Genomic DNA, 26,012 nt, shown 5'->3' with positions numbered 1-26,012 from the left:
GAAACTGTGGTTGAGGGAGAAAGGCAGGGTAATCATATGACAATAAAATGATTTTAGAAAGAGTCTTGTAAATGAGTCTGGTAGTCAAATATTTTGTTAGGGTTTAAAGATTTTGTCCATATTAGGAGCAGGTCTATGGACATAAATCTCCTTTGCACATTCACAGTTTAGCAGCTAGTTGATTGTAGTGGCCCTGCCATCAGATATACATTTATTAAGTGTACACGTGATTATTGGGCGACCATCTCTACCCAGAATAAGCCTGGATGAAATGTAAGCATGTAAGTCTTTGGTCACTCTTGTCCCTGCACAGATTCATGACAACAGCACACTTTAGGAAATCTTTGTAAAATTTATTTAATTTAAATACATTACAAAATAAGTCTTCTTTCAGCCTTTAAAAACCTAGCAATGCATTATGTCAGAAAAGTCATCAAGGATTATCCAAGCCACTAAGGTTAAAGTGCTAAAATCACCCACCCTCACCAATCAGAAGGAACATTTCCTAGAATTAGAGAAAATTATAGATAGAAATTAAGATTGTCTTCTTTAGAAATGGTAAAACTAATTATAAAACATTTCATTTTCCCATATCTACAGCAGGATCAAGCAACCTATGACATAACAATGGTATAAAGGAGGAGTGTATAGGTAGACCTTATTATTAATGATGTTGAATGAGTCTACAGCCTGAATGAATTGTTTTGCAAATTTTTAACCACCTTATTAAACAGTAAACACAATACACATATGTAAAATATACCTTTCTTTATGCCAGAATTCTTAAATTCATCACCTTGCCTGGTCTGGTTTTGAAATCTTTGCCAAAGGCTCCTTGGGTGAAGTGAAATTTAGGCAGATCCAACCAATCAGTGGGTTTATCTTAGCAACGGAAAAAGGGAATTTTGGCCTACCCATAGTAGTGTTTACAAGAAAAGGTAATTCAAGGAAAGGTCTGCTTAAAGCCCCACCTTTATATATTTAAAGCAGATCTGCATCACTGTGCTACACCGCTAGCCTCTTTACAAATTAACAGAAAGATGGGTATTTCTGACAGTATTTTTTTTATCATAAAGACTTCCTGTGCTGATGATGAACACATTTCCCATTTCTTCCACAGCCATCGCAGAGAAAAAAATCTCTCCCTGGAAACTAAAATCAAAACTTCACAATCATTACGTTCTTGCTCTCAAAAGAAAAAAAAAATCTGGTTACCTTTGAAGAATTTAATCTATAGCTCACTTTATTACAACCCGCTTCTGAGAGATGCATTTCATTACCATCTTTTCTGCATTATTATATCTACTACAAGGTTACAGGTGAACTTTTAAGTATTATCTGATGTTAGCTAGATTTTAGCTTGGGCTACGTTGTTTCAAAATGACCTTTTAAAGGATCACACGATTTCCAGGACACAGAAATACTTGTCATTTCCTCATCCACTGGCAAGAAGTAAAAAGATACACATGGTCACAACATTTTCAATACTGTACATGTGGTTTTTGGCAATTTCATTTTAACATACCTGGAACAGTATAAAAGATTATTTGAAGTACAGACTTTGAAAAACAACATTTAGTAGATGATAAACATGTTTAAGTATCAGCGTTACAATCAAGAAACTAAAAGGGTCACTCTGAGTGGGTGTGACATTTTAGATTTGGGTAGTCCATGTGAGTCGCTCCATATTCCTTGGGGTTTCCTTTGCTGACAGTTCACTGTGGCTAGGTTCCCAGCTCTGTCTCTGTTTCAGATGGAACACAAGGAACCGTGTTAGCTTTTAAAAATATTTTTACATTATGGAATAGAGCCTTTAGTAAAAGACCTCCAACAGCAGCAGAACCTGAAAGTATTTGGGTGAACTGTCCCCTAATGATGTTAGGTTGGCTGCACATGGCCTCATTTTCCAATAAAGATATGGTGTCCCTTATAAAAAAGTCTATACAGATAAGGGTGACATAAGAAATTAGAAAAACTAAAGTATCATTTTCTGAAATCCTTCAGCAGTCTGGGAAATTTTTTAAGTCCTGGAAGCAATGTAAACATAAGATGGAAGTCCTGACATCTAAAAAAAACAAGTGGCAAACCATTTAGCTGGTTGGGAGGGAATGCTATGGGAAGGAAAGCAATGGTGTTATTCGTTGTGTTCTCTAATCAGCCCTGCACAAATGATAGCTAAAAATCGGAGCTGTTATCTGCAGTTAGGTTGCACATATGTAGGAATTTGAAAGAATAGAATATATAGATATGAAAGTAATGGGTCAACCAACCTGAACTATCACCACAAATCCCACCTTTTGACATGCAACAATACATTAAAGTGTTTGCACAGCCAAAATGTAGGAGGCGCTTAACATCCCTGTCACAGGGGCAATTTTACTTTACCTACTTTCCTTGGGATGCAACAGGAGGTTTGTGTAAATCACCCAAAATAAGGGTAAAATTCCCCTCTTTATTAATAATAATGATTTATATAGGTCCATCATCTTACATGGAACTTCACAATAGACTACATAGTACGGGCATAAACAAAAATGTGGGGGAAACTGATGAAGCCAGCAAAATGCCTAGAAAATTGTTCGTAGAGTTAAAAGAAGATGAATATACACACAGGTACACAATGTGGGAGACACAGGAAGTGCCTGACCAAGTGGCTCATTAAGTATATCTTACATATAGTGGGTTTGAAAAGTATATACAACAATGCAATTCAGTCCTCATTTTGGGAATTTTAAATCTCCCTTCACTTTATGTTTAGGTTGCAATAGTCACCAGTACAATTGGAGGGGTAAATCTGCCCAATGGTAACTCACACAGGATTAAAAACTTGGTTGAAAGTGTAACCATTCCCTTCTCTATTCAAAAAAGTGGTTCCTTGTGATAAACTTTAATTATAAGACTCCATGTGTCACACTCATGCTTTGCTAACTTCAAACAGAACAATCTTGAAATCCTAACACGCTGAAAGCCCATTACAACAAAGTGTGCCCATTAATAATATTAAACCCACCTGTTCACCATAGGTCTGTGGCTAGTGCAGGACACAACACCACTCAAATATACAAATGGTGAATGTGAAGGAACTGAAGTTCCAGTGATCTGAAAACATTTCACACTCCTGAACCACAGAAATAGCTTATGAATGTTGTCCTGTATTTTTCATTTATTTCTGGCCCTACTGACCCACCTATTACTAAAACAGCATTACTTCTGGAATATAAATCCTGCATACAGTTCTCTGTATATTGAGGGTGGGGCACTGTACATCTTTAATTGTATCAATACCTTGTAAATATTTTATAACAATTTTATTAAGGTAGCAAAAAAAGTGAAATGAAAAGATCCAATTTCAATGAACTCCAGATGTATTAGTGAAAAAGGATTTTGATTGTCCTTGTACTGCCTTTAACAGAACTTTAAACTGCTGATAAGTTCCCACGTGTATAGCCAGCCATATATGTAATGTACCTAGCCCCTTGTAAGCCATTTTATAAAATTTAATCCAGATTAATTCGTAACACAGTGCTTTGGAATACACAGGCTTCTATGTCTTCTGTGCAGTATATATATATATATATATATATATATATATATATATATATATAAAACTTTCTATGTCAATGCAATACTATCTGAAGGACTGAAGTGCTTTGTACATAACAAAACATACAAACATACACTATGTATTGTGCTGATGTCTCCAGGATGAAGAGGTAGGTAAAAGGTTATATGGAAACACAGTTTCAGACCTAACAAGGTAGACATATTCTACATTGATTTAACTTCAGCAACACATACTACATATATGATATGTTTAGGCAGTATTTGGTGAGGTGCACCTTTGCTGAGTCCTGTTGTAAGTCTTTTAGGCCCAGGCTTGTACATGGGGTCTTGGTCTCAACTTCTGTCTGGCCCCAAAACTAGTTTCACTAGGGACTGGTCTAAAACGAACACAGTCAAGCGGTGCTTTGCATTTTAGCAGTACTGTCACCTTAAAAATGTTGCATCCCAGATGAGTTTCATGTTAAATTTCGGATTATATGGGTGAAGATCTCCCATCAAATTGGCATCTTAGAGTGCCAATATACCTAAATGATACAATGTAAAAGAAGTTATAATAACAAGTGTAAAAAAGTTATGGGGAATATTCAAAAGAGACGATGGTCTGGAAGGTGCAACATAATGGGGTCATTATGACAAATCTCCTGTTTAGTAACCCCACAGAAGAACTTGCTTCCTCCTCACTCAAATAGCAATATGCTGCACGGCAAAGCTTGAAAAAAAATCAAATATCTCAAATGTTACAAGTATCTGACAAGAACAATTTCTTATTAAGTTTAGTGGTTCCTAAGTGTTGATGCATCCCTGTGTTAATAGTACGGCAACTAAAATACATGTAAAGACAATCTTTTACTGAACTAAAAAATTGCAAGATCATCAGAGAACCTATATTAGGCTTCTTTCACCACTAATAACTTTTGTATGAGCTGTAATTCATTGCTAGGACATGCAAATAAATGCACTAGTTCAAGGGTTTGTAAAACTCACTCATACAAATGGCTCCTTATTATTGAGAGGTAAAGGTGAAAAAACAAATTGCACAGGCTTCAAACAACTCCCACATTCCTCTTGTCCAGCAAGGCACTAGAAAATATTTCAAGTTTCAACATTTGCTGTTTACTTTGCAGGTTGGCAATTTCAGTGATGCTGTGTTAAAACCATTTTTTGTTTTTAGGGGCCTTTTGGACCAACTTTTGTTAGTGCCTGCAGATGCTCCAATTAGGGGCCATCACCTTCTGACTTCTAGGAGCCAGTGATACACTACATGGCTAGAGCTTTATGAACATCTGACCAGTCAACCTATATAAGTTTATCAGACTAGCTAATCCAAAATCATGGGCATTAAGATGGAGTTGTCCCATGGCCTAAAACAGACTCAATTCTTTTAGGAAGGCTTTCTCAAAGATATTTAGGTTTGTATGAGAAACCTCGAATTAATTCAGCCAAAAGAGTGTTTAGCTTTCTATTCATCCTATTTGTGTTTATTATAGAGTTCATTTTAGGGCTCTCTGCAGACCACTTACGCTGCTGAACACAAAACTCATCACTAACCATGTTCTAATAGACCTGGCTTTGTGTATAGGGGCACAGTCATGCTGGAACAGGAAATGGCATTCTTCAAAGTGTTGCCAGAATATAGGAAATACACAATTTTCTAAAATGTATTTGCTAAAGTATTAACAGTACCCTATGTCTGAAAAATCAGGTGTTCACAAACTTTTGGCTGTATATTAGTTTTGATGGTCATTTCTTCACAAACCCTTGACCATATAGTGTAGCTATGAGGCAAACATGGCACTTAACATTAAACTGCACATGTATGCACTAGGTCAGAACTTATTCTCACCATAAGCATTTTAATACTTGCAACATACTGCAGAGATGTACTGCATACGTTTTAGTATGTCTAGTGGACAGATGGTCTCTGAAGAAAGGTTTAGCACACTTTATCCAGAGGGGCCAAGTAAGTAGACAGAAGGTACACTGGTGCCACAACAAAAACTCATGGAAACAAGTTCTTAATATTAAATATTTATACCAAAAATCAATTGTCAGGTAAGGTGGTCCTGGGCAGAACTGCAACAAAAGAGAAAGCCCCTAATTGTCAGCACTGTTCTGTGACTGTTCTGTCTCAGCATCAGGGATAAATAGCACAACCTGCACTTTCAACATTCAGATTATCTCTTTTTTGTTAATCCTACACAACAATGGAGAAAAAATATTTTCAGAACAAAAGAAACAAATTTCCCACCCACCCGTCAGTAAAAAATATAGATTTAAAATATATATTCCTATTTATATATGTATGTCCTTTTTCCATTCCTCATTATAAGCCCCGATTTCTGTTGAAGATTTTTAAGATTGTGGAGTTGGTGTTTTCAAAAGTCCATTGCTGTGTCTGGGAGGAGGGGTTACAAATGTTCATGAAGATCCTGCGGTCTGATTCACTGCAGTCCAAACAGCTGTTACTGGTGGGGTGATAGATGGTCTTGTCCTGGGAGTAGAATATAGAGGATTAGTATTTGCTCAAAGGTTTATCTATCAACTGTAAAATGTGGAGAATAACAGGACAGATAGACAGTAAGAGGAGAAAAAGAAAGACACTGCAAAGACTGCTGCAAACCATGATAAAAAATAGTGGCACATAGAACATATGTTCTGGAAGTTAACTGGCACTGTTTAGAAGCACCTATTTCCTTTGTGCCTACAGGGAACATGATTAGACCTGCTGACCTTTCTGTATTTCCACAGCTGGTTTCCTTTCATCCCATGGCAATCAAAGAGTGTAATGGGACTGGTGTGAGATATGGCATCAAAGCATACTTTCTTGGTGTGCAGTGGATCTCCGGGGCGGATGTCTTCTCTCCAGCCCAGAGTAAATATCTGGAAAAAAATATATGTTAGCATCTTCCTTCCAATTTGTGACCTGTATTGAAAACTTAGGCAGTCACTTCCTTCTACCTGTACACTGTTCCAAGCATCTGCCTTTCGCCCCTTGGTGCAGGTATCCAGTCGCAGTTCTGTGCCCATAGAGCTATGCTTACTGTCTACACAGAGGCCTGTCTTCTTGTTCTGGATCTGATGATAGGAGGGAAGAGAAGAATAATCTATTCACAACCCTTTTATTACTCGCAAAAAAGAAAACATCTTTTCAACCATTTTTCATATTATCTCTGGATAATTTTGCCATACAAAATAAGTGACACCATCTTAGATATGGCAGTCCTTTAATACATTTTTTTCATGTCAGCATGTCTTTAACTTACCTCTCCCCATGCAGCAGCAGGAGGCTCAACAGGAGGGTAATACTTGGGCAAGTCCCAGGCAACTTTGGTCATAAACCACTTGAAGTTCTGACAGTTTAACCTGCTGCGCAGTTCTTTCTGAGTTGTCACATCACCAGGAGAAAGATGTCGATAATCAGGGCGTCGCTGGTAGATATATTCTGCATATTCATCCATCCACACTTCTGCTACTCGTTTTAGATTCTACAAGGGAAGGTAAATTTATCAGACTAAGTTTCAAATGCAAGTTGTTGCTGATGTATACGACAGCAAAATAAAATGTAATTAGTATTGTTAGTTGAAATGATCATGCATCCATACAAATATGTTAGCAAGATGACCACTAGATGGGGGTAAAACAGAGCATAACATGAGAAGTTTTTTGTGTTCAGTGATTTGGAATGAATAATATAATACTTGGGGCTTCAGTACAGCTAAGTATATGTTTATGATATCTTTCACCAAGCACTGGTTTAGCCAAGGTTCAGTAATATTTGATTACTGTAATTCAGAGGCAGAACATTGGAACATGTTTTTATTCACAAAGGAACAAAAATGTTAACTTAGTTTGGAAGGTGAAAGAACCTTACTCTTGCCAAGCTGACACCTGTGGGCACCTTGTAGGGTACATATTTCCGGTAAATATGTCCCACTCGAGAACATGGAGCATCTTCCATACGACCACCACACATCCACACCTAAAATAATGTACAAAAAAAGATTGATTAGCCAAAAGGTAAGAGATCATTCATGTAAACCATGTTGATCCACAGTTATTTAACACATTGTCTTTTTTTTTTCATGTGTGGGGAAAAAGGTAACAACATCAGTAAGATTTGTATCACTATCTGTGTCCCCCTTTACTTTAACTTTTAAAATGTCCTTATCAGAGAAGAAATAGACTTTTAAAAACTGTTCCTCATATAACTATATCCATTCCAAGCTTAAAAAATACATTTTGTCTATAAATAAGCTGAAAAAACAAACCCATCCAAACCTAAAATGTGTGTTTGTTAGTTGCTGGAGAAGTAAACCACCAAATGTTTCTTACAACTGTGCACACTAAATTGAACATATGACCCACATATTACTTTTATGTGGATATGTCCTAAAGTATAGGCTAATCCTATGAATATTGTGAAAAAAGGAAAACTTACAAATAAACTGATATGTCTATGACATACTGAATGCTTCCCTTATATTTTAAAAGCTAAACTTTCAAAATTGAGGGCTCAATGAATGTCATCTGGATTTACATGACTGAAGCCCCATAATGTATGCATGCTCTGAGCCTCTTGGTGGCAAGATGGGAAAATAATTGGGTCATTACAAGATAAATACATTCTGAACTAGCAAGTTTTAATTACACTTAAACAATCATCATGTAACACTTTACAACAAGCTCACTCCCAGGAGACGGCAGCAAGTAAAACAGCAGTTTCTCACAGCGTGTGTCTGCTTTAATAAGAATCAAGGGTTTTCAGATGTGGACATTAAAGGCCCTGTAAGACGAAGATAAAACTCATTCCATCAAACATCTAATACAAATTTCACAAATACTAATGCAAAGCTCTGAAACACAAGAGAATCTATGTGCAAGAATATGAAAGCGTATGCTACAGCAGTCAAGTTGCAGATCATCAAGTCAAGTAAGTATGAAACATTGGATAGAATTGTATTCTCAAGTCTATCCAAAAGATGGAGACGATGTCCTCTTTTCACGTTCTGCAGGCTATCCTTATCTAACTTGCTGTTTACAGCCTGTTGTTTGGATTGATCCATAGCTCAATCTGGAATGTATTGTGAATTACTCTATGGTGTGACTTATTTACCCTCCCCTCTTTGCCTAATAGCTCTGTAGGAAGTTTTATTTACAGAAAGCCTGAAAGCAAACAGCTTCTGTACTCTCTCTTTAGCAAACAGTTTAGTGTTAAAAGTGTATCAGGTGCACTTAAACACTAAAACACTAGGCAGTTATAAAACCAATCAATTTTAATCTGCGCAAGTAAATCATTAAATGTCTATTAGTAGTTTGTTTGAACTACAGATTTAAGATACTTTATTTAGCCCAGCATTGTAGAGACTGTTACTGGTAAAGCTTCCACAAAAAATGTAACTTGGAGGAATAATAATTTAGGATCCCCAAAGACTTCAATGGAAAATGATGTCCACCAATCACAGCAGTGATCCTAAATCTGCCAGGTGCTGCTTCTTAATATTCTAACCAAGCTGTACCACCGTCACTACCATGTAACATGGTAACATCTCAATACATGGCAATTGCATGTAGTTTTGTAGCCCCATCTCTCCTTTGTTTATCACACATATTGCTATATATTGTCTTTTCTGCTCTGTGCAGCACTGTCAGCGCAGCATGAAAATAAATAAGCTTAGTTAGCCCCCATAGCCCAGCCATCGCTCATTTCCCAGTTCCCATCCGCCCCCTCCCAACAGCCAGCCCTTCTGTGCGTGTGATTCCAGCACAGTTATTAATCTATCAGCTACAGATGACTGCACCACTTTATCTTAATTTCAGGACAATAAACGGAGCTGTTTCTGTGTGACTTGTACCCACCCTGTCAAAGGGGCTCGCAGCGGGTGACTAATTACAAGGGGTACAGTCAGTAACTCTATCTGGCAAATGGGGCTGCGCTGCTGAAGGCAGAATTCATAGGTGTCAGAAAAATTAGGGAGTGTGGCTGTGAGGGGAACAATATGTGTTTGTTGTGCTTTTCCCTGAAACACTTCAGGATATGAAAATTATTTGTGGTTTAAAATCCTTATGTATGAAACTTCTGCATCTTCCAACTGGGGCTGACAAACCACAGGATTTACAAAGAGGAATGAATGATGAGTTGAATGGCCCAGCAATTATGCATCACTGCAGAGCTCCATCGTGGCAGCCTCTGTCTGTCATAGTCCAGCTTCCTCCCTTAGCACAGTAAAATATAAGATGACATTTCATAGGAGTGTTGGGGTTTGTCCTGGATATGGTACAGACACCCAACAACATAATACATCCATATACTTATTTTATCAATTTACAGTCTATGAATAGGTTTTGTACCCAATTATTTGCGCAATAGTTTATTAACAAACCAACCACCAATATTTAACTATACTAAAACATTGGGTTATCAAAGCATGTGCATTTATTTCTTTAGCCCTATTAAAGGAAAACTGTACATTGCCTATGCAGAGCTGTATTTAGAGAGGAGCAAACTATGCCCCCACCTTCTCCAGGACCTTAATAACAAAATGAAAAGGGTGCAGGCAGATGAAATACTGTTCCGTTGGGGCTCCCACTTCCTATTTACCCAGGGTCCTATTTTGTCTAAAACCATTCATGTGCCCATGCAACTGAAAGCAATATGTTTTTTTTCACCCTGCTAAAGCAAAGGAAAAGTAAGTATAAGCAACTGGACAGGCCAGACATTGCACCTGATTTATTAAAGATCTCCAAGGATGAAAAGGATACATTTTCATCAGTGAAGCTGGGTAATCCAAACCTGGAATGGATTTCTTCAAAGTCATTTGCTAGCAAATGTTTTGAATTCCGTACCAGATCAATTCCAGGTTTGCTGGATCACCCAGGTTCACTGATGAAAGTGTATTCTCTCCAGCCTTGGAGAGCTTTCACAAATCAAACCCATTGATTGTGGGTGGGGCTGATCATTGCTGAAACTAATGCTTGTTTAAAGCTGTTTTTTGCCACTTCTGGTTGTAATGTCATCATGCGGCTACAGCTTTCTGTAGACTGAGATGGCTCTGTTACTAGAACTCTAGTGAGGTATCTACATCAACCAAGCAGTGATTTTCCTTGGCTTTTTAGCTGAGGTACGTGTGTCATAGAAATTCTTTATATCCATTTTTTCTATGAAGATGCCAATAGTGGGTGCCTGTTATGATACCTCTGATGTTTTTCCATTAACATAAAAGGTTATATTTTACAATGGAGTCTGATGACAGACTTTTGGTGTCAGCAGTAAAGAACTAGCATGAGATAACATTCAGCCCCACTCTACTCAAAATAAAAAAATATTCAGTCACAAAAACACCCTAGAAGTCCAAGGAAGTTTAACAGATGAAATAAATACTACAATAAAAAAAGTAAGCCCAGGACTGACCTTGAATGATATCTCATACTGCTCTCCTCCCCAGATCTCTAACCCAGGATCATATCCTCCGAGCTCCCAGAACCATTTTCTGTCTACAGCGAATAATCCACCGGCCATAACTGGAGACCTGCAATGAAAACAAAATATAAACAAGGAGTTTGCAGAAAATCTATATTCTTGTCCTCATCGTCTGCTCACCATGCTGGCAATGTAACACAAAATTTGTACTCCAGCAGCAACATGAAGGAGATTCTTTGATTCTGCACAGCGTTCTTGGCGATTAATCCAGCTGCTGCCAGAAAAGCTCAGAACAGATTGTGGAGCTATGCCTTGCTAAGCCTGAAGGCCACAAATAGCATACGGTTTCTTTACTGAAAATATTTAGGTGCTGAGCACGATAATGCTGCAGCTGTTCAGATACAGAAGCACACAGCTATAAGTGTTTGTAAACCATTACAATGAACTTCGCTTGTTTTTGTTGTTTACAAAATATCTTATTAAATGTGTTTTGTTATATCAGTTCAATAACTACAAAAATATACCTGTTGATCCTTTCAGAAATCTGGTGACAATAAATAAATCAGGCTTGCTGTTGAAGCATGATGACATCACATGACCATGGCCGTGACTAATTCTGATTAATGCACACAATTCCGCATCCTTTATAAAGGCGACCTTGGAAATGCATTTACTATGCAATGAGACCTTAAAAACTACAACACAAAATACATTTTATTTCCTAACTGAAGGAGCCAATAAAAGATACTGAAGTGAGTTTTGTAAAGGGAAAACCCATTTATACATTGTAATAGCAGAACAATATAGAAAGAATGCACTTACAAGCACCAGTTTCCATTGCTGAATTCTGAACATTTACATTGTTGCTAACTATCTGTTGGGAGTAGAAAGCATTTTTTCTGTGATATGGAGAAGAGGATACAGTGAGGTGTTCTGTATTCTTTCCTAAGGTGAAAATGCTGCTACTCTATACGTACAGTGCAGTTAGTGAGTGAGTGAGAACCAGAAAAAACAGAAAAATACGCCAGACTAATGCAGCCACCACATATCAAAGGACTGGTAAGCTGCAATAAATTAACATTTTGTTCTTGTGTCTAGGTATAATTTACCTAATCAGCATCAAAAGTGTTCTGTCACTGCAGGACTTTAGATTTTGAAAACAAATCAGGCCTGGCCATAAAAGTTTCCAAGTGCTTAAACCTTAATAGTGCTAACCTAAGTACCTGTTGGATGAAAAACTGCCCTTGGAGGCTGTGCATGAAGCTATGTCAAAGTTTATCTAAAGACAAAACTTCACATTTGTTTTATGTCCTTAATTTGGGAAATTCACTTTCTGCCCTGTAGGCTCAACAGGATACCTCTTCAATGAGTGGGAAATCCTCTGTTAGAGGATTGGTAATCAGGACAATTAAAGGTAAAGCTAAGGTAAGAAGTAAACCTTCCTGACAGGGACACAGACGTCAATGAAAAATGAACAGGGGTAAGTACCCCTGGTCACTCAATACAAATCTGAAAAAGTTGTGCCTTTAGTTTTGCCCTCCTGGCTTTATAACTGTCTTCTGTGCAAATGCAGTCTGCCTAGGAATGTCCAGTCCCCCCATGGGCTCCCTTCAGCAGCCATGATCTGCCTGTATTTCACAGGGAACCACAGAGATCCAGTGGTTATACCATTGGCTATAAAATAATATGTTATAGAAGGGGAAATTGGGAAGCTTAATGGCTGTTAAACCTTTTAGCTTTTTTCTAAGAATATAGCTGCTCTATCCAAACAATGAATATATACATTTTGTGTAGTACCACACTACAGGGCACAGCCAATGCATTTGACCAATTCTGCATTCTTTAAAAAAGCAACCTTGGAAATACATTACTAGGCAATGAGACATTCAAAACTGCAATACTTTTTTTTTCTAATTGAGAAACTAATGAAACATTTGTGGAGGAAGCTTTCCAAAGTGAAATCCTTTTCATGTATTGTGCTAGCCAAACAATACAAAGAGAATGCACTTACAGACAAAGGTTTCCGATAATGGGAGCAGACATTAATAAAGGGCTATTCTGGAATGCCATTACCGTATAATTAAAAAATATCACGGTAGCTTTAAAGTTTACAGCTGGAGAACATAAAATTACTGGCTGTGCAATATAAATGTGTAGAATTGGATCATGTAATATTCATCCTGCTAATTTATAGATTTTATACAACAATGCATATGTAATATCTAAGAACAAAATTTAATATAATGCAGTCAGTTTTTAGATGTGGTGCCTGCATTTGTTTGCTTTCACTTTATTTTCACCTAGTAATGCTGCCAATAACACACTTCCTGTCCAGTGCTAGCTCACTGTACTGTATGGAGAAGCAGCCTTGTCACTCTATGGCAGGGAGTATGCTATGTTTTCAGAACATCTCCCTCACATTTCCATAGATTCTGTAGTCCACTTGGAGATTTAACAGAGCATATTCAGAGTACATTCGGCAATGTCAGCCTACTTGTTTCTATTAAATGCAGTGGTAGCCTGTAGAGGCATATGTGTGATCAAAGGGACCGGTGAGAACATGCCCTAAATCCCTTAAAAAAAAGAATGGTCCGTAGTATTTCTGTAAATCCAAGTTGAAGTATAGTTATGAAAACATGAATTAAAAGAGTGATTGACAGCATGCTTTAACTTTGTTCTCTCTGCCCTTCTTGCAAAGTGGCTGTTACTCCACTTCTGAGTCAAATATTGCTCATAAATCCAGGTGGTCATTAGGGATGAGCGAGCAAGATTTTTAAATTCGATCTCGTGGCGAATCGGGCCTTTCTCGCTTACCGAACATGTAAGCGAGAACGGCCTTGTGATTAGCCATGGGGTTGTGTTCTCGCCGAATGAACAAGGGAAAAACCAGGGGGCGGCAACTGCGAAAAATTTTGTCAGGAATTGCGTCTGGGAGCCAAATCATTCGCTCCTAGGATGCACAGCAAGGCCCAGCTGCAAATCAGGAGAGATCAGAGCACAGGCATATATATACAGGGAAGGAGGGAGGGGTTAGTCACTCCATCTTGTGTTCTGTGTATAGGATAGACGCAGGGAGAGACGTGTAGTGTGACAGGGACAGTGTAGGTGCCTCCTAGTTCCATAGTTCAGTGTTTTATAGGGCATTTACTTTTACGTGAGCTACTAGCTAGTCAGTTTTGTGAAATTGTCAGCAGTCAGCAGATTTAGTGCAAGGTATATTGTGTGTATTATACTCTTAGGTGCTGTTCACTAACTGCACATGCACTGAAGGTACAACTGTGGTTGCTGCTACTTGTAGTGCCATGCATAGCTAGTCAGTTTTGTTAAATTGTCAGCACATTTAATGTAATCTATATTGTGTATTAGTGAGGACACTGTTAGTCATCTTTTTTCACACTGTACATTCAATATTGTTAAAAAAAATCAATTGCAGTTCCTATTTACCAAAGAAGACTGTTTGGTACAGTGAATATTCTGTGCTACTGTAAAAAAAAATACAGATATTTTAGTGTTTGATACCTGTTCCTATTTACCAAAGAAGACCAATTTGTACAGTGACATTTCTCTCTTACTTTAAAATAAATACAGATACAAGAAACCCTTTGGTACAGGTGCATTTTTGCCCGAATAAGTAAAAGATGAGAGGTAGACCCAGGGGAAGGCGTGGTATTGGGCAACCTGCCGCATCTGGCAGGGGGCATACTCCCTGAGAGTCCACCACTGTAGGACAGCAGCAGCAGCAACTGTTGGAGGCAGCAGCACAAGTTTTCAAACAGATTTGAGATGTGTGCAGAGCACCAGTACGCTGGTAGATGTATTGAGAGGGCAGAATACAATCATACAGCCGTGACAGGAGCAAACACAGATGTTAGCGTGTCTAATGTGCCTGTACCTCAAGATGACTCTTCCACGTTGTTTGACGAATGGCCTGAGGATCTTGCGAAGTTCAGAGCAGGAGGCAGACTTTGAGATCCTTGGAGAGTGTGGTCAGGACTTGCTGGGCGAGGGTTCTGAATCAGTGGCTGCATTTGCAGGGGTTGGTTTAGATGAAAAAGAGGATGATGATGACCGTGATGTCACCCGAGAACCACCGGTGCGGTGCGTGTAAGGGCTAGCAGTAGCTCGGAAACAGACATAGTATAAAGGCAGCAGCAGACTGGGGATGGAAGGGGCTGCAAATCTGCCTTATGTGAGTTGCAAAGAAGAGACAGACAAGTGGGCACAAGCAGGGGAACAGTAAAGAGACGATGTGACCGTGGGGGAGATAGAGCTGGAGCAGATGCACGGCACCCCGCAGACGCAGAGGCAGGCAAAGAAAATAAGCAGCAGAGTGGTTGCACGCACCTCTCCAGTGTGGTCCTTTTTCACACTGAAAGACCTGTGCCACAGGCAGATCCGCAGAGGACAGGCTGGATCACATTTGGGTACAACATCCCTGCTGTCCCACATGCCCAAGAACCACAAACCAAAGTGGGAGCAGTACTTGTGCTCTCTTGAAGGAGGTGCAACCACGTCATCCTCTTTTCTTGTCCACCTCCAACTGTCATTGCTAGTACGTCTCAGGAGGTTTGTGGCTGCCATACTTCTAGAGGCAAGGAAGTTATCAGCTCTGCTTGCAGGTTTTGTGGCATCAGACAACGTTTGTTGCAGCTAGATGGTACTCTAGTGACCCCTTCAGCTCCCCTAGTTCCCAGCCCATTCTACCGGAGTTCTGCACAAGCAATCGGCTATGGGCCCAACCAACAAAACAGTCATTGAACTCAATTCTCATCTAGCCAAACTATTGACCTTGCAGCTACTGCCGTACAGCATTGTGGACTCGGCTCCCTTCCGTGACCTGATGGACTGTGCAAACTCCTCATACTCCATTCCTTCTACCGTCAACCCCTCTCTTTTCGACACTCCTCCTGAAAGTCAGCAGCAGAGGACACTGTGGTTAAGCGGGCACGCCACTATGGCTCCCTCAAGCACATGCGTTGTCAGGCAGTGCTGAAACTGGTATCTTTAGAAGAGAAAAGTCACGGCGCCAGAGAACTCTTGTCTGCTTTGCACAGAGAGGTTGAGGCTTGGCTGAAGTCCTCCCGGCTCACAACAGGCAACATAGTGTGCGACAACGGGGCTAACCCTATGGCCGCTCTGCGCATAACACGTGTTCTGCTTTGCCCACGTACTGAACCTAGTGGAGCAGAAGTTCCTCCGCATGTACCCAGGACTGGAGACAGGCTCGCTTCATCTGCAGCCATGTCCGCCAATCCCCTACTGCCGCCGCGGTGCTTAGCATGATCCAGCGCCAACAGAGGCTGCCACGGCATAGATTGATTGGTGACACTGGTGACTGGATGGAACTTCATGCTGCACATGCTCCAGTGTGCAGCATGAACTTCATGCTGCACATGCTCCAGTGGTGCATGGAGGCAGCTGGGTCCTTTGTAGAGCCACACTACTGAGCTATTTTACCAGTGACCAGTTGTGAGTCAGGAGCAGTCAGGCTGGAACAACGTCATACCCATCATCTTTTTGCTAGATAATACCCTGTGTGGCCTAATTGAAGGTGGCAATGTGAGAGGAGGGGAAGAAAGCAGGGAGGAGGATGAGGGTGACATTACACTCCATAGCGCAGAGCCAGAATCAGGCGGGGCAGGAAGGGACACTGGCCAGCATCAGAAGTTCCAAGAGGAGGAGGTGGAGGAAGATGGTTATGATGATGATGAGGATGAGGGAGACCATGTTGGGGCTGCTGGACAGGACCTATCCAAACCACTTTTGTGCTGTCACGCCCCAGGCATTGTGTGGCCGATGGAACAACAGGAACAGCTGCAGCTTGAAGAGGAGGAGGTAGGTGATGAGGAGGAAGATGTTTTGGCGCCTACTGAGGGACAAGAGGAGGATGGGCCCAGGGAACCCCTCTTTCATATGTGTGTCCACATGTTGCGATGCCTACAGAGGGACCCCCGCATCTGTTAAATCAAAAATTAGGATGATTACTGGCTGGCCACCCTTCTGGATCACCGGTACAAAGACAAAATGTCACTGTTTCTACCCAACCCGGCGCAAGAGAAAGAAAAGGTGGCCCGCCTGAGCAGACTACTATGCGACCGGCTGTGTGAGAAGGTCTGCGGACACTGCCTCTACCTGTAGCAGCAGCAGCAGCAGTAGTGGCAGGAGGCCGCACACATCCAAAAGTCTAGGCCAAGGCAGGGGGGATTTTCTGGATGCCTGGTGAAACCTGATGCAGTCACCTCAAACAAGTGAAGTGTGGGGGCATAACCATTGAGAATGGATGAAGCGTATGATGCACGATTACTTTGGCTCTTTTCTGGCTGGTGGTGGTGGTGTTGACGGCTGCTGGCGGAGTGGTCATGGACAACCGATCATGACTGTCGCCGGAAAATGTCAATCGCCTCACTTTTTTTTGAAAATGAACGAAAGGTGGGTTACTAACAACTATCATACCCCCACTGCAGATGTCACTGATTGACTGACACAAGGACTCACTGGCCAACTAAGATGCCTCTGTGAACCCACACTGCTTCTGTGCTGAGTTTCTGGCTGGCTATCACCAACACCCTGTCAGCTGAGCCTGTCTTGGTTGAATTTTTCCGCTAGTTATCGCAATGTACAGGGGTGGCATTCATCCCCAATGTCATGCTTGCCATTGTGCCAGCTAGCAAAATACTTTTAATTTCTGCTGCTTCTGGGAGGCCAACAAACTTCAGATGAAAACCCCCAGTACTGCCACACTGATAGGTACCATTGCCTTTGCCTAATTTTTCAGCTAAGTATTGTAAGACTGAGGCAAACTAGCATTATTTACCGTCTACCTTCCTACCACTTCCAGCACCACAGACCGGAAGTTCGAGGAAATTTTCGCGAGATTGTCAGAGGCCTTCTCGGTCATCCCTAGTTGTCATGGACTTTTGCTTTAATGGCAAGCATATGAACTCTGCACAGCAATCATCACCTGACTGCATGGAATACACTCAAATTTTAATGTATTTGAGCACAAGACTATATTTTGTTATGAATAAGGCAGGGAGGAGTCGATAGATTTGATCTATTTCAATGGATTTCTCCTTTTCTCATGTTTTCCTTTTTGGTTTTGCTGTCAACCTCTCTATTTGCCTTGGTAGCACTGTGTATGGATCGTTTTGGGGGATTCCAAATTTTTAGTTGTCATTAGAACTGGAACAGAAGGGAAAAACACATACTGTGATGATAATGGTCTAGGTAAGGTTCTCACTTTGGAGAAATTTCACTTTCTAATGTATCTATGAAAAAAGCATGAAAGGTTATCTTCCCAAAAGAATACAGATTGCAATCCTTTACAAGCCTTCTAAACTTTTCCTAGTCTCTCAACTAAATAAAATGATTAAACCATGGGGGTGGAGGTGCAAAGAAATGGAGCCGCATGGGATTGGAGTTTTTTTCTATGGTGGGGAATCAGAGTTACACTTTTATAAATAAAATTATTCACTGAAACTAGATTTTAAAAATTTGCATTAGAAAAAATTAATTTACATTATGCTTATCATGCTCATTATCATCCCAGAAATATTTTTAAATGATGTTTTCCTTTGATAAAGACAACTTAAGCATTAAAAACTAGAATGTCCAGCAGAGTAAGATTTATCACTAGGTACAGTAGGACACTGCTAGAGAAATACCTGCTCTGAGGAAGCCTCTCTATCCTTTCTCCTCTGATCTACTGCTAAAGCCATTTTTAAACTCATTGTGGTGAGCTGTGTTAAAATAGTGCTGTCATGATGTATCTCCAGCAAGCCCTTTCAGGCTATTAAGGCTCTTCACTGCAAACAAATCACTACAGAGCTAATCGCTTTTCTCCGTTCCTCTCCCCTGTGGCTTCACATCAGATCACCCTCCTTAGGAAACAAAAGGCATTTACTGTTATAATGTGGCTCTCTTTCGCGGTAAATCACCAGACCAAATCATGAGGCATACAAGACCGAAAAATTCATTAACTGTGGAGCAATGGTAGAACCCCATCTCTTTTTACTGCTGTCTGCGTTTTCTGTTAAGAACATTTTCTCTTTATTTTATGTCCTGCTGGATGGGGTTTGACAGGACAGGTATTAAGAAGAAATCCACAAAACATATATGACAATAAAGACACTACGTTTCCTTTAGGTTGGTACAATGAAAAGGGTTAAAATCTTTATAAGGTGAGGCCCAGTGTTTGAGAAAGTTTTCAATACCCATAGAATTTTAGGCTCTTATAAAAAAAAAAAATTTATTAAACTATAACACTTGTAACTGTTCCACCTATACTGTAACCTCCCATACCAGTCTTATTTACTCACCTGTCCCCGATCCAGCCTCTTAACACTTTGACATCACTAAACACAATGCTTGTAGTCTAAATAAAGTCTTTGAGAGTCCCCAGGCAATGAACAATAGTGTAAAATGCAAATTAATGAAGACTATAATTTTCCATTGAATTATGAATTCAAACTGTCTTTTCCTTCTTTATTCCACATTCTCTTGAACCTTTCATAGCAGGTAAGCACTTGTTAGAACTTAACCAGGTGAACAATTACCTTCAAAAAAATTCCAAGAGGAAGCAATAAAGTCATTATAGTTTTTGTCTTGACAAATTGGTTCTCCCTACCAGCAGACCTGATCTCTCCAACCAGCATTGACTAAGCCTATAAATCACACACTTCTTGTAGGAGGGAGCAGAGGAAGGTGACTACTTTTGTTAGTTGTCAATGTGGGATTTTTTATTACCCACAGTCCACTGTGGACATGGTAATTTTAAAGAGGAACTAAACCTGGAATACTCACCTGTCCCCGTCGTCATTTTTGTCTTTTTATGAAGACGATCTTTGGCCATCTTTATTGGCCAGGCTGGGATAGTGTAACTCATTCATTCCTGGAAGGTGCAGGGGGAAGCTGGGATGGTCGGGTATCCTGGCAAACAGAGCTGAACCTGAGAAGCTTAGCTTTTAACAGATAGAGTAGGCAGGAAGGAGGGGACATCGTCTACCCCTTTCTGCAATAATGAGTGGCCTGATCGTGGATTCTTAAAAGTAGTTCTGCAGATTTTATGTAAAATTAAACCTATACGAAAAGATGTACATGGAGTACCATGCTGGCATCTCCAACTGATCCAACTGCTACAATACTTTCTGGTTCACCAACCTGAAATACATCTGTAGATTCACATCACACTTCCACAAACCTGCTTAGGTTCAGTGAATCAAAGGTACCAAAGAAAGAGAAAGACAGAAGTAGTTCAGCAAAGGAATCAACACTAGCTTTCTTTTATTTTTCACATTCTTTTTAAAAGGTTACATTTAAAATCCAAATTATTTATTTCCTAATTTTATTCAATAATTGTTACTATAATTCTCTTGGACTTTCTCAGTGCCAAAAACAAAACTAATCTTCTAAGTACCCTTCTTCTATTAAATAGCTAGCTGTATTGGTATTGATTGTGCTACTTTTTTAAATTTTATTTAAATTCTTTCCTATTTGTTTCTTCAACACACACCTGGTTCTGCTAACATACAAGGTTTTTCAATTAGATTTTTAATAAAAAGACCACATTCTTTGGAGAAGAAAAAATGAATCAATATGATATTCCTTTTCAGCTACTGCAGAACAAAATGTCTCAGGTTTTCAAAGCAGAGGCACTTTTATATTGCACATTCTTTTTATGTTCTGCTTTGTTATTCTTTGTTAACATTTATTTAGCAGTCCTGCCAACCTTGCAATAGGCATATGCAGTTATACAAAATTAACACCTTGTAGTGTGCTTTTCAGTAAGTTCGCCCATGTCTACTTAATAGTAATGATTGGTACATTTTTTTTTCCATTTCAGTCTACTCAACATATGCACAGAGTCCCTTAAAAAATATATTTCTGGTTCACATGATGGAAAAACTATACTCACAGATCAGGATAGAATAATATGCAGAGTGCAGGGGTCAGAGTACAAAATCCACAGAGTGTAGGATTCTGAAGTACCTAATGCACAGATTTCAGGAGAATTTAACACACAAGGTTCAGGGGTAAGAGGAACACGACACACAGGGCTTAAGTGTCACAAAAATGAGCCCCACATTCAAGGGGCAGGAGAACATACTGCAGTGTACAGAGGAATGGATTATGTAATGCACAGTGTGCTTTTCCCTTAACACTCCCTGTACCCCCTATTTTACCCAGAACTAATCCTTTCTTCAAGTGATAACCCTATCTCGTATTCTACAAAAAATCTCTTCCCCTTCCATTACAAACTTGTCTCAATACAAATGCACAACATTTTTTTCTATTTTAAAAAAATTCTTCACAATATAAATTCCCTCATTAAAAATCCTTTTTCCAACTAAGCTCATACTATGCACTAAGCTAAGCCCCCCAGTCCAAATGTACTCATGGACCTCAGCCGTACCTGAAAAAATGAGTGACATTCTCCTAGCCCTCCTGGCTGTATCAAATGAAACTTTGGAGCTGATGAGGAGCCTAGGCAGTTCTGCAATACACATTGCCCTTCTGATCTAAAGGCAAAGGGTGGGAACAGAAAAAGAAGTGTTTGTGACCAAGCCACAAAGAAAGAATGTCAGAGACAGGAAAGGTATAGTCTTGGGGTACAAACAAAGAAATATGGGGCACATGTTATTTAAGGAAATACTCGTCACATCACTTAGATTAATAGGATAATGGAGCCACCCCTAGATAACTGACATATAATGTGTAAATGAGAGAAAAGAAAGAGGTTTAAGGCTCACTGCTTTTTTTTTGTGAAAAGTATATTATGTATTTGTGCATATTTGATCAATACAAAATTTTTACAGATAAATACAGTAAAGTATGCTAACTAAACTTATGCCTAATGAAGCCTATCGAGGTAAAATCGGTGTCGGTGTTTAGGCGACACAATACAGTCATTTTTGAATCTTTGTATTGGTAGAAGCAATACAGTATAGTATGAACAACCTTTGTCCTGTGGAGTGTTAACAGGACAGAGGTAGAATACTGTATTTATCTGTATTACAATTATGTATTGATCAAATATGCAAAAATACATAATTTACTTTTCACAAAAAAGAGGGAGTCTTAAACCACTTTCTTTTCTTTCATTTGCACATTATATGGGGCACATACCCAGAGTGCTTGGCGTTAAGTTGTGACCAAGACACAAAAAAGGAATGGCAGAGACAGAAAAGGTGTAGTCGTGGTGCCAGGTCTTGGGGCACATGGCCCGAGTGCTTGGTGTTAATGAAGCCAAGGGCTAAAGAAAGTGGGTTAATGATCCTAGACATCATTCAACCAAAAGAGGAGGATACAAGTGGCAGATTGTCTGTGAGAAATAGAACCAAGGGGTGAAGGTGAATATTCAAACAACCTTTTTCATATGGGATGAATTTGAGCTTTAATCTGAGAAAAAGCATTCATGATGAACTAAAATATAAACTTTACTGCAAAACATTGCAAAGACGTGCAAAGACTGAAAGCTAAAGTGATTCAAAACAAAGACTTATGTTCCTCAATTGGAAAAAATGCCCTAACTTATGTTCCATTTACTTACATTCATTTTAATTATCTAAACTGATTATATCTGCCCAAACATTATCATACATATGGCAAGCTAAGCCTGCATATGCAGTATCATAAAAGAAGAAAAAAAAGATATACTGTATATAAAGCCATAAAGGAAACTCACTCAAAAGGCTCGCTGGGATCTACATTCTGAATTTCAGAAGGGATGGGAATTCGCTTGTAATACATCTCCCAGTCAAAGGCCCCTCGCATGGCATCTCCTGCTTGGGTCTCATATCCAAAGTGGTCGTGGTCAATGACATCAATCATAGGACACACAATCGTCTTGCGGTTCTGAGCTATACGGTCTGCCAGAGAAGAGAAAAGGCACTTTTAAACAAGTTCAAAAATACATGGAAGCTAATGTCATATTTTTATCAGGCATGAGGAAGCTGTAATTACAGTGAGTGCTGGAACAATGCAATGAGCTGTTTGTACATAATCTCCCTTTGTAGCAGGGGATTTAGGTCAGAAACGCAGCCAAAAAAAAGCAAAGAAGTGACCAACGCCAGCTCCCTGCTATTTATCTTAACATCGACCACGCTTCAGATATAGACAAAGATGGTTCTGTAAGTGTCCAAAGAGTAAGAAGACCTGTGTAAATCATGCTAATGTTAAAGGGAAAATGTTAGGCATTTTCAATGACAAAGTTTGAATAATTAATATAATCATGTATGAATTTATTATAATAATATATTAGAATTTAATATAATTTAATATAATAGAATTTATTTTATATGAAATTTAAAAGATACAAACCAATGCAGATCTTTATTCCACATAATGACATGTATTTTAATAACTGTGAACAGTATAAGTCCATGAATTTGACCTGATACTAGTTTCTTTCAGTCCCTGTACAAAAGCATTCAGAAATATGAAAGGAAAAGACACACAAAGAGGCAATCAGTGGTACTACAATACAAAGATCACGCTGTAAGAAGAGAGAGCAGAGTGATGCCAGTCATGGCATGCCTATTTTTTCCCCTAGGTTATGTGACTGATAGAGGTGTCTGATGGAGGAGATATAGGGTGCTTTGTCTTGGATAGGTAGAATACAGTCAGTCAAGATGTCAGTATTACCAAAACTTCTGTGTTTATTTAGAATGCTCCCTTACAAAGTTCCCCAAAATATTTTACAAGGATTGCAAAAAGCTATATTAGCAATCATATGGCACGATAAAATGAGGACATTATTCATGATTAGGCGACAAGACTGGCTAGGAGTCCCAAACCTAATGAAATACTATCAGGCAGCTCATGTAGCTTTTATTCCAGCATTATTCGCTGGCCTGGGAGCCCCGCTATGGGTTCAAATTGAAACTTTTTTTTATGTAATCCAGTGGCAGTAACAGCCTTACCTTGGAAAACGTCCAAATTGTGCCTGCCAGGTTTAAGTGTTCATTTGAGGCATGTATTGGGGGTTTGGGATAGTAATATATATTCTAGTAAATTAATGTCATCACACTGTCCACTGCTTCTTATACAAAACAACCCAACATTTCATCCTGGTTATGAGTCCCCCAACAGCGTTCACTAGGTGGACAGCCCATAGGTATATTAATGTACATGCCTTGCTCAATGGTTCTAATATAGTGACCTGGGAGGAAATTAAAGCTTCCCAGGATGCTCCTAATAGTGAGTACTTTCAATATTTGCAGCTTAAACATTGGGTTGGTATGCTCATTAAAAGTAATATCCGCCCAGATATCAGAGCTGGAACAAATCTGTTTAAGAACGACTTTAACTAAAAAACTAATTTCAATCCTATATTTAGAACTTGTTAAGATATTTAACCCACATGTGAATAAATATGTCTCCCAATGGGAGAGAGATTTGGGAGGGTCTAAACCCACCGAGGAATGGTTTAGCACTTGGTCTAGGATGACCGGGTGTTCCAGGAATGTGACCACATGATTCCCTCTCGCCTCAAGCATTGCACAAACCAAAATTCTAGTATGTGTTTTAGTGGCTGTAAAAAAGAGGGCACAGCAGTACATATATAATGGAAGTATCTATTTGTTAATAGGTTTTGGAGCAGAGTATTCAAATTTTATATCTCCCAAAAGATCATTGGGTTGCTCTGCTACATTTTTAAACCTTCAAAAATTACCAACAGAGAATTCCAGCTAGTTACCAATTTTTTACTTTTGGCAAAACAAGTAATAGCACACCATTGTAAACAGCAGACTCTACCTTTTCAGGAGGTGAAAGCCCAAATGAATAATACATTAGTGAATGAAAAATTAAGGAGTATTTTGTCAGATTCCTATGACAAGTTTATGTCCACATGGGAGCCATGGTTACAATATGCGAATCCATCTATACCCCTAACAACTTTACGACTTTTTTTCCCACTTGGTCTGTTTTTCCCCACAAGTTTCTTTTGTATAGTTTTCTATGGGTAGTTTCCCTGTTTTATGTGCTCAAGGGTTAGGAAATGGACTCACACTGTACAAAACAGTTTTATTGTCAAATTATCTGTACATGTTTGCCAATATTAATAATTTATGAAAATTATTATTGCCACATGTACTGTTTCACTGCTCCCCACCTTTATGTCACGGATGTATGCAAATTACTATTTGTTTACTGTTATTTTTGTTTAAAAATAAAAAAAAACGTAAAAATCATTGAACACAAAAACAGTACTGGATGGCCGTGACCTTCAGGTGCTGCATTAAAAATAAACAATTCTGTAGTGCAAATCACTGCAGGGGTTTAGGAAGCTTTGTGTGAAAAAATCATTGCTGCATCCACAAATGCAAGGTAAAACGCAATAAAAAAACTATTTATAAACATAATATATGAAACATGATTTATCCCGAAAAATCTATACAAAGCCATTCAGACATCTTTTTCAGGAAATGCCTCAATTCTTTCAGCTAGACAATTCCAAACTGCATTCTACCTGCATTACATCAGAATGGCTGCATAGTAAAACAATCTGGGAGCTAAACTAGCCTACCTGAAGTGTATATATATAAATTCATATAAACATTGGTCAAAGATTAAATTGGTGAGCTTTAAACAACCTTTGTAATCACTATGCTGCCAACAGCTCAACAGTGACAGCAAGATGTCAGTCCCTTGCTGGCTAAAATGCTGTATGTTCTTCCTTGAAACATGAAAGCAATACCTTTCTCTGACCAGTAAAAGAATGATGCTGGGAAAACAGATGAGTATTTCTCTGCAATACTGTCATTGCCAGGTTGTGACATAGGCCTAAAGGGATTTATTTATGTATCTGTATTTTTTCATACAAAAATAAAGCTTAGTTGAACTTTAGGTATTACTGTAACAAGGGGGACAGTGTGGAGATATTGCCCCTTCTGCTTGTACTTCAGGCAGTTTGAGGGCACAGGTTTGAGGGCAGCTAACCTAGTTGCTGTATTGGGATTTTGACAGTTTTGACCCAGAAGTGCCGTGAGCTGGTCCACTGCAAAAAAGAAGTGATTGGAAAACTGCTCCC

The 26,012-nt window shown here is 39.2% G+C and overlaps 1 protein-coding gene across 1 annotated transcript in view; it reads right to left on the bottom strand.

Annotated features, from left to right (window-relative positions):
• Positions 1 to 332: 332 nt before the first annotated feature.
• Positions 333 to 26,012, bottom strand: part of GALNT10 (polypeptide N-acetylgalactosaminyltransferase 10) — a 130,495-nt gene continuing 104,815 nt past the window's right edge. The window contains exons 6-12 of the mRNA XM_072400471.1: positions 22,665 to 22,848; positions 10,973 to 11,090; positions 7,436 to 7,543; positions 6,828 to 7,049; positions 6,523 to 6,639; positions 6,295 to 6,444; positions 333 to 6,055 (exon numbers count right to left, since the gene is read on the bottom strand). Coding sequence (XP_072256572.1) covers positions 5,888 to 6,055; positions 6,295 to 6,444; positions 6,523 to 6,639; positions 6,828 to 7,049; positions 7,436 to 7,543; positions 10,973 to 11,090; positions 22,665 to 22,848 — 1,067 coding nt within the window. The 3' untranslated portion in view covers positions 333 to 5,887. The remainder of the gene's footprint in view (positions 6,056 to 6,294; positions 6,445 to 6,522; positions 6,640 to 6,827; positions 7,050 to 7,435; positions 7,544 to 10,972; positions 11,091 to 22,664; positions 22,849 to 26,012) is intronic.

Source organism: Pyxicephalus adspersus, chromosome 2 (genome assembly GCF_032062135.1).
Source record: "Pyxicephalus adspersus chromosome 2, UCB_Pads_2.0, whole genome shotgun sequence".
Lineage (NCBI taxonomy): Eukaryota > Metazoa > Chordata > Amphibia > Anura > Pyxicephalidae > Pyxicephalus > Pyxicephalus adspersus.
Note: the sequence above shows the minus strand (reverse complement) of the source record. Positions and strands in the feature narration are given on the sequence as shown.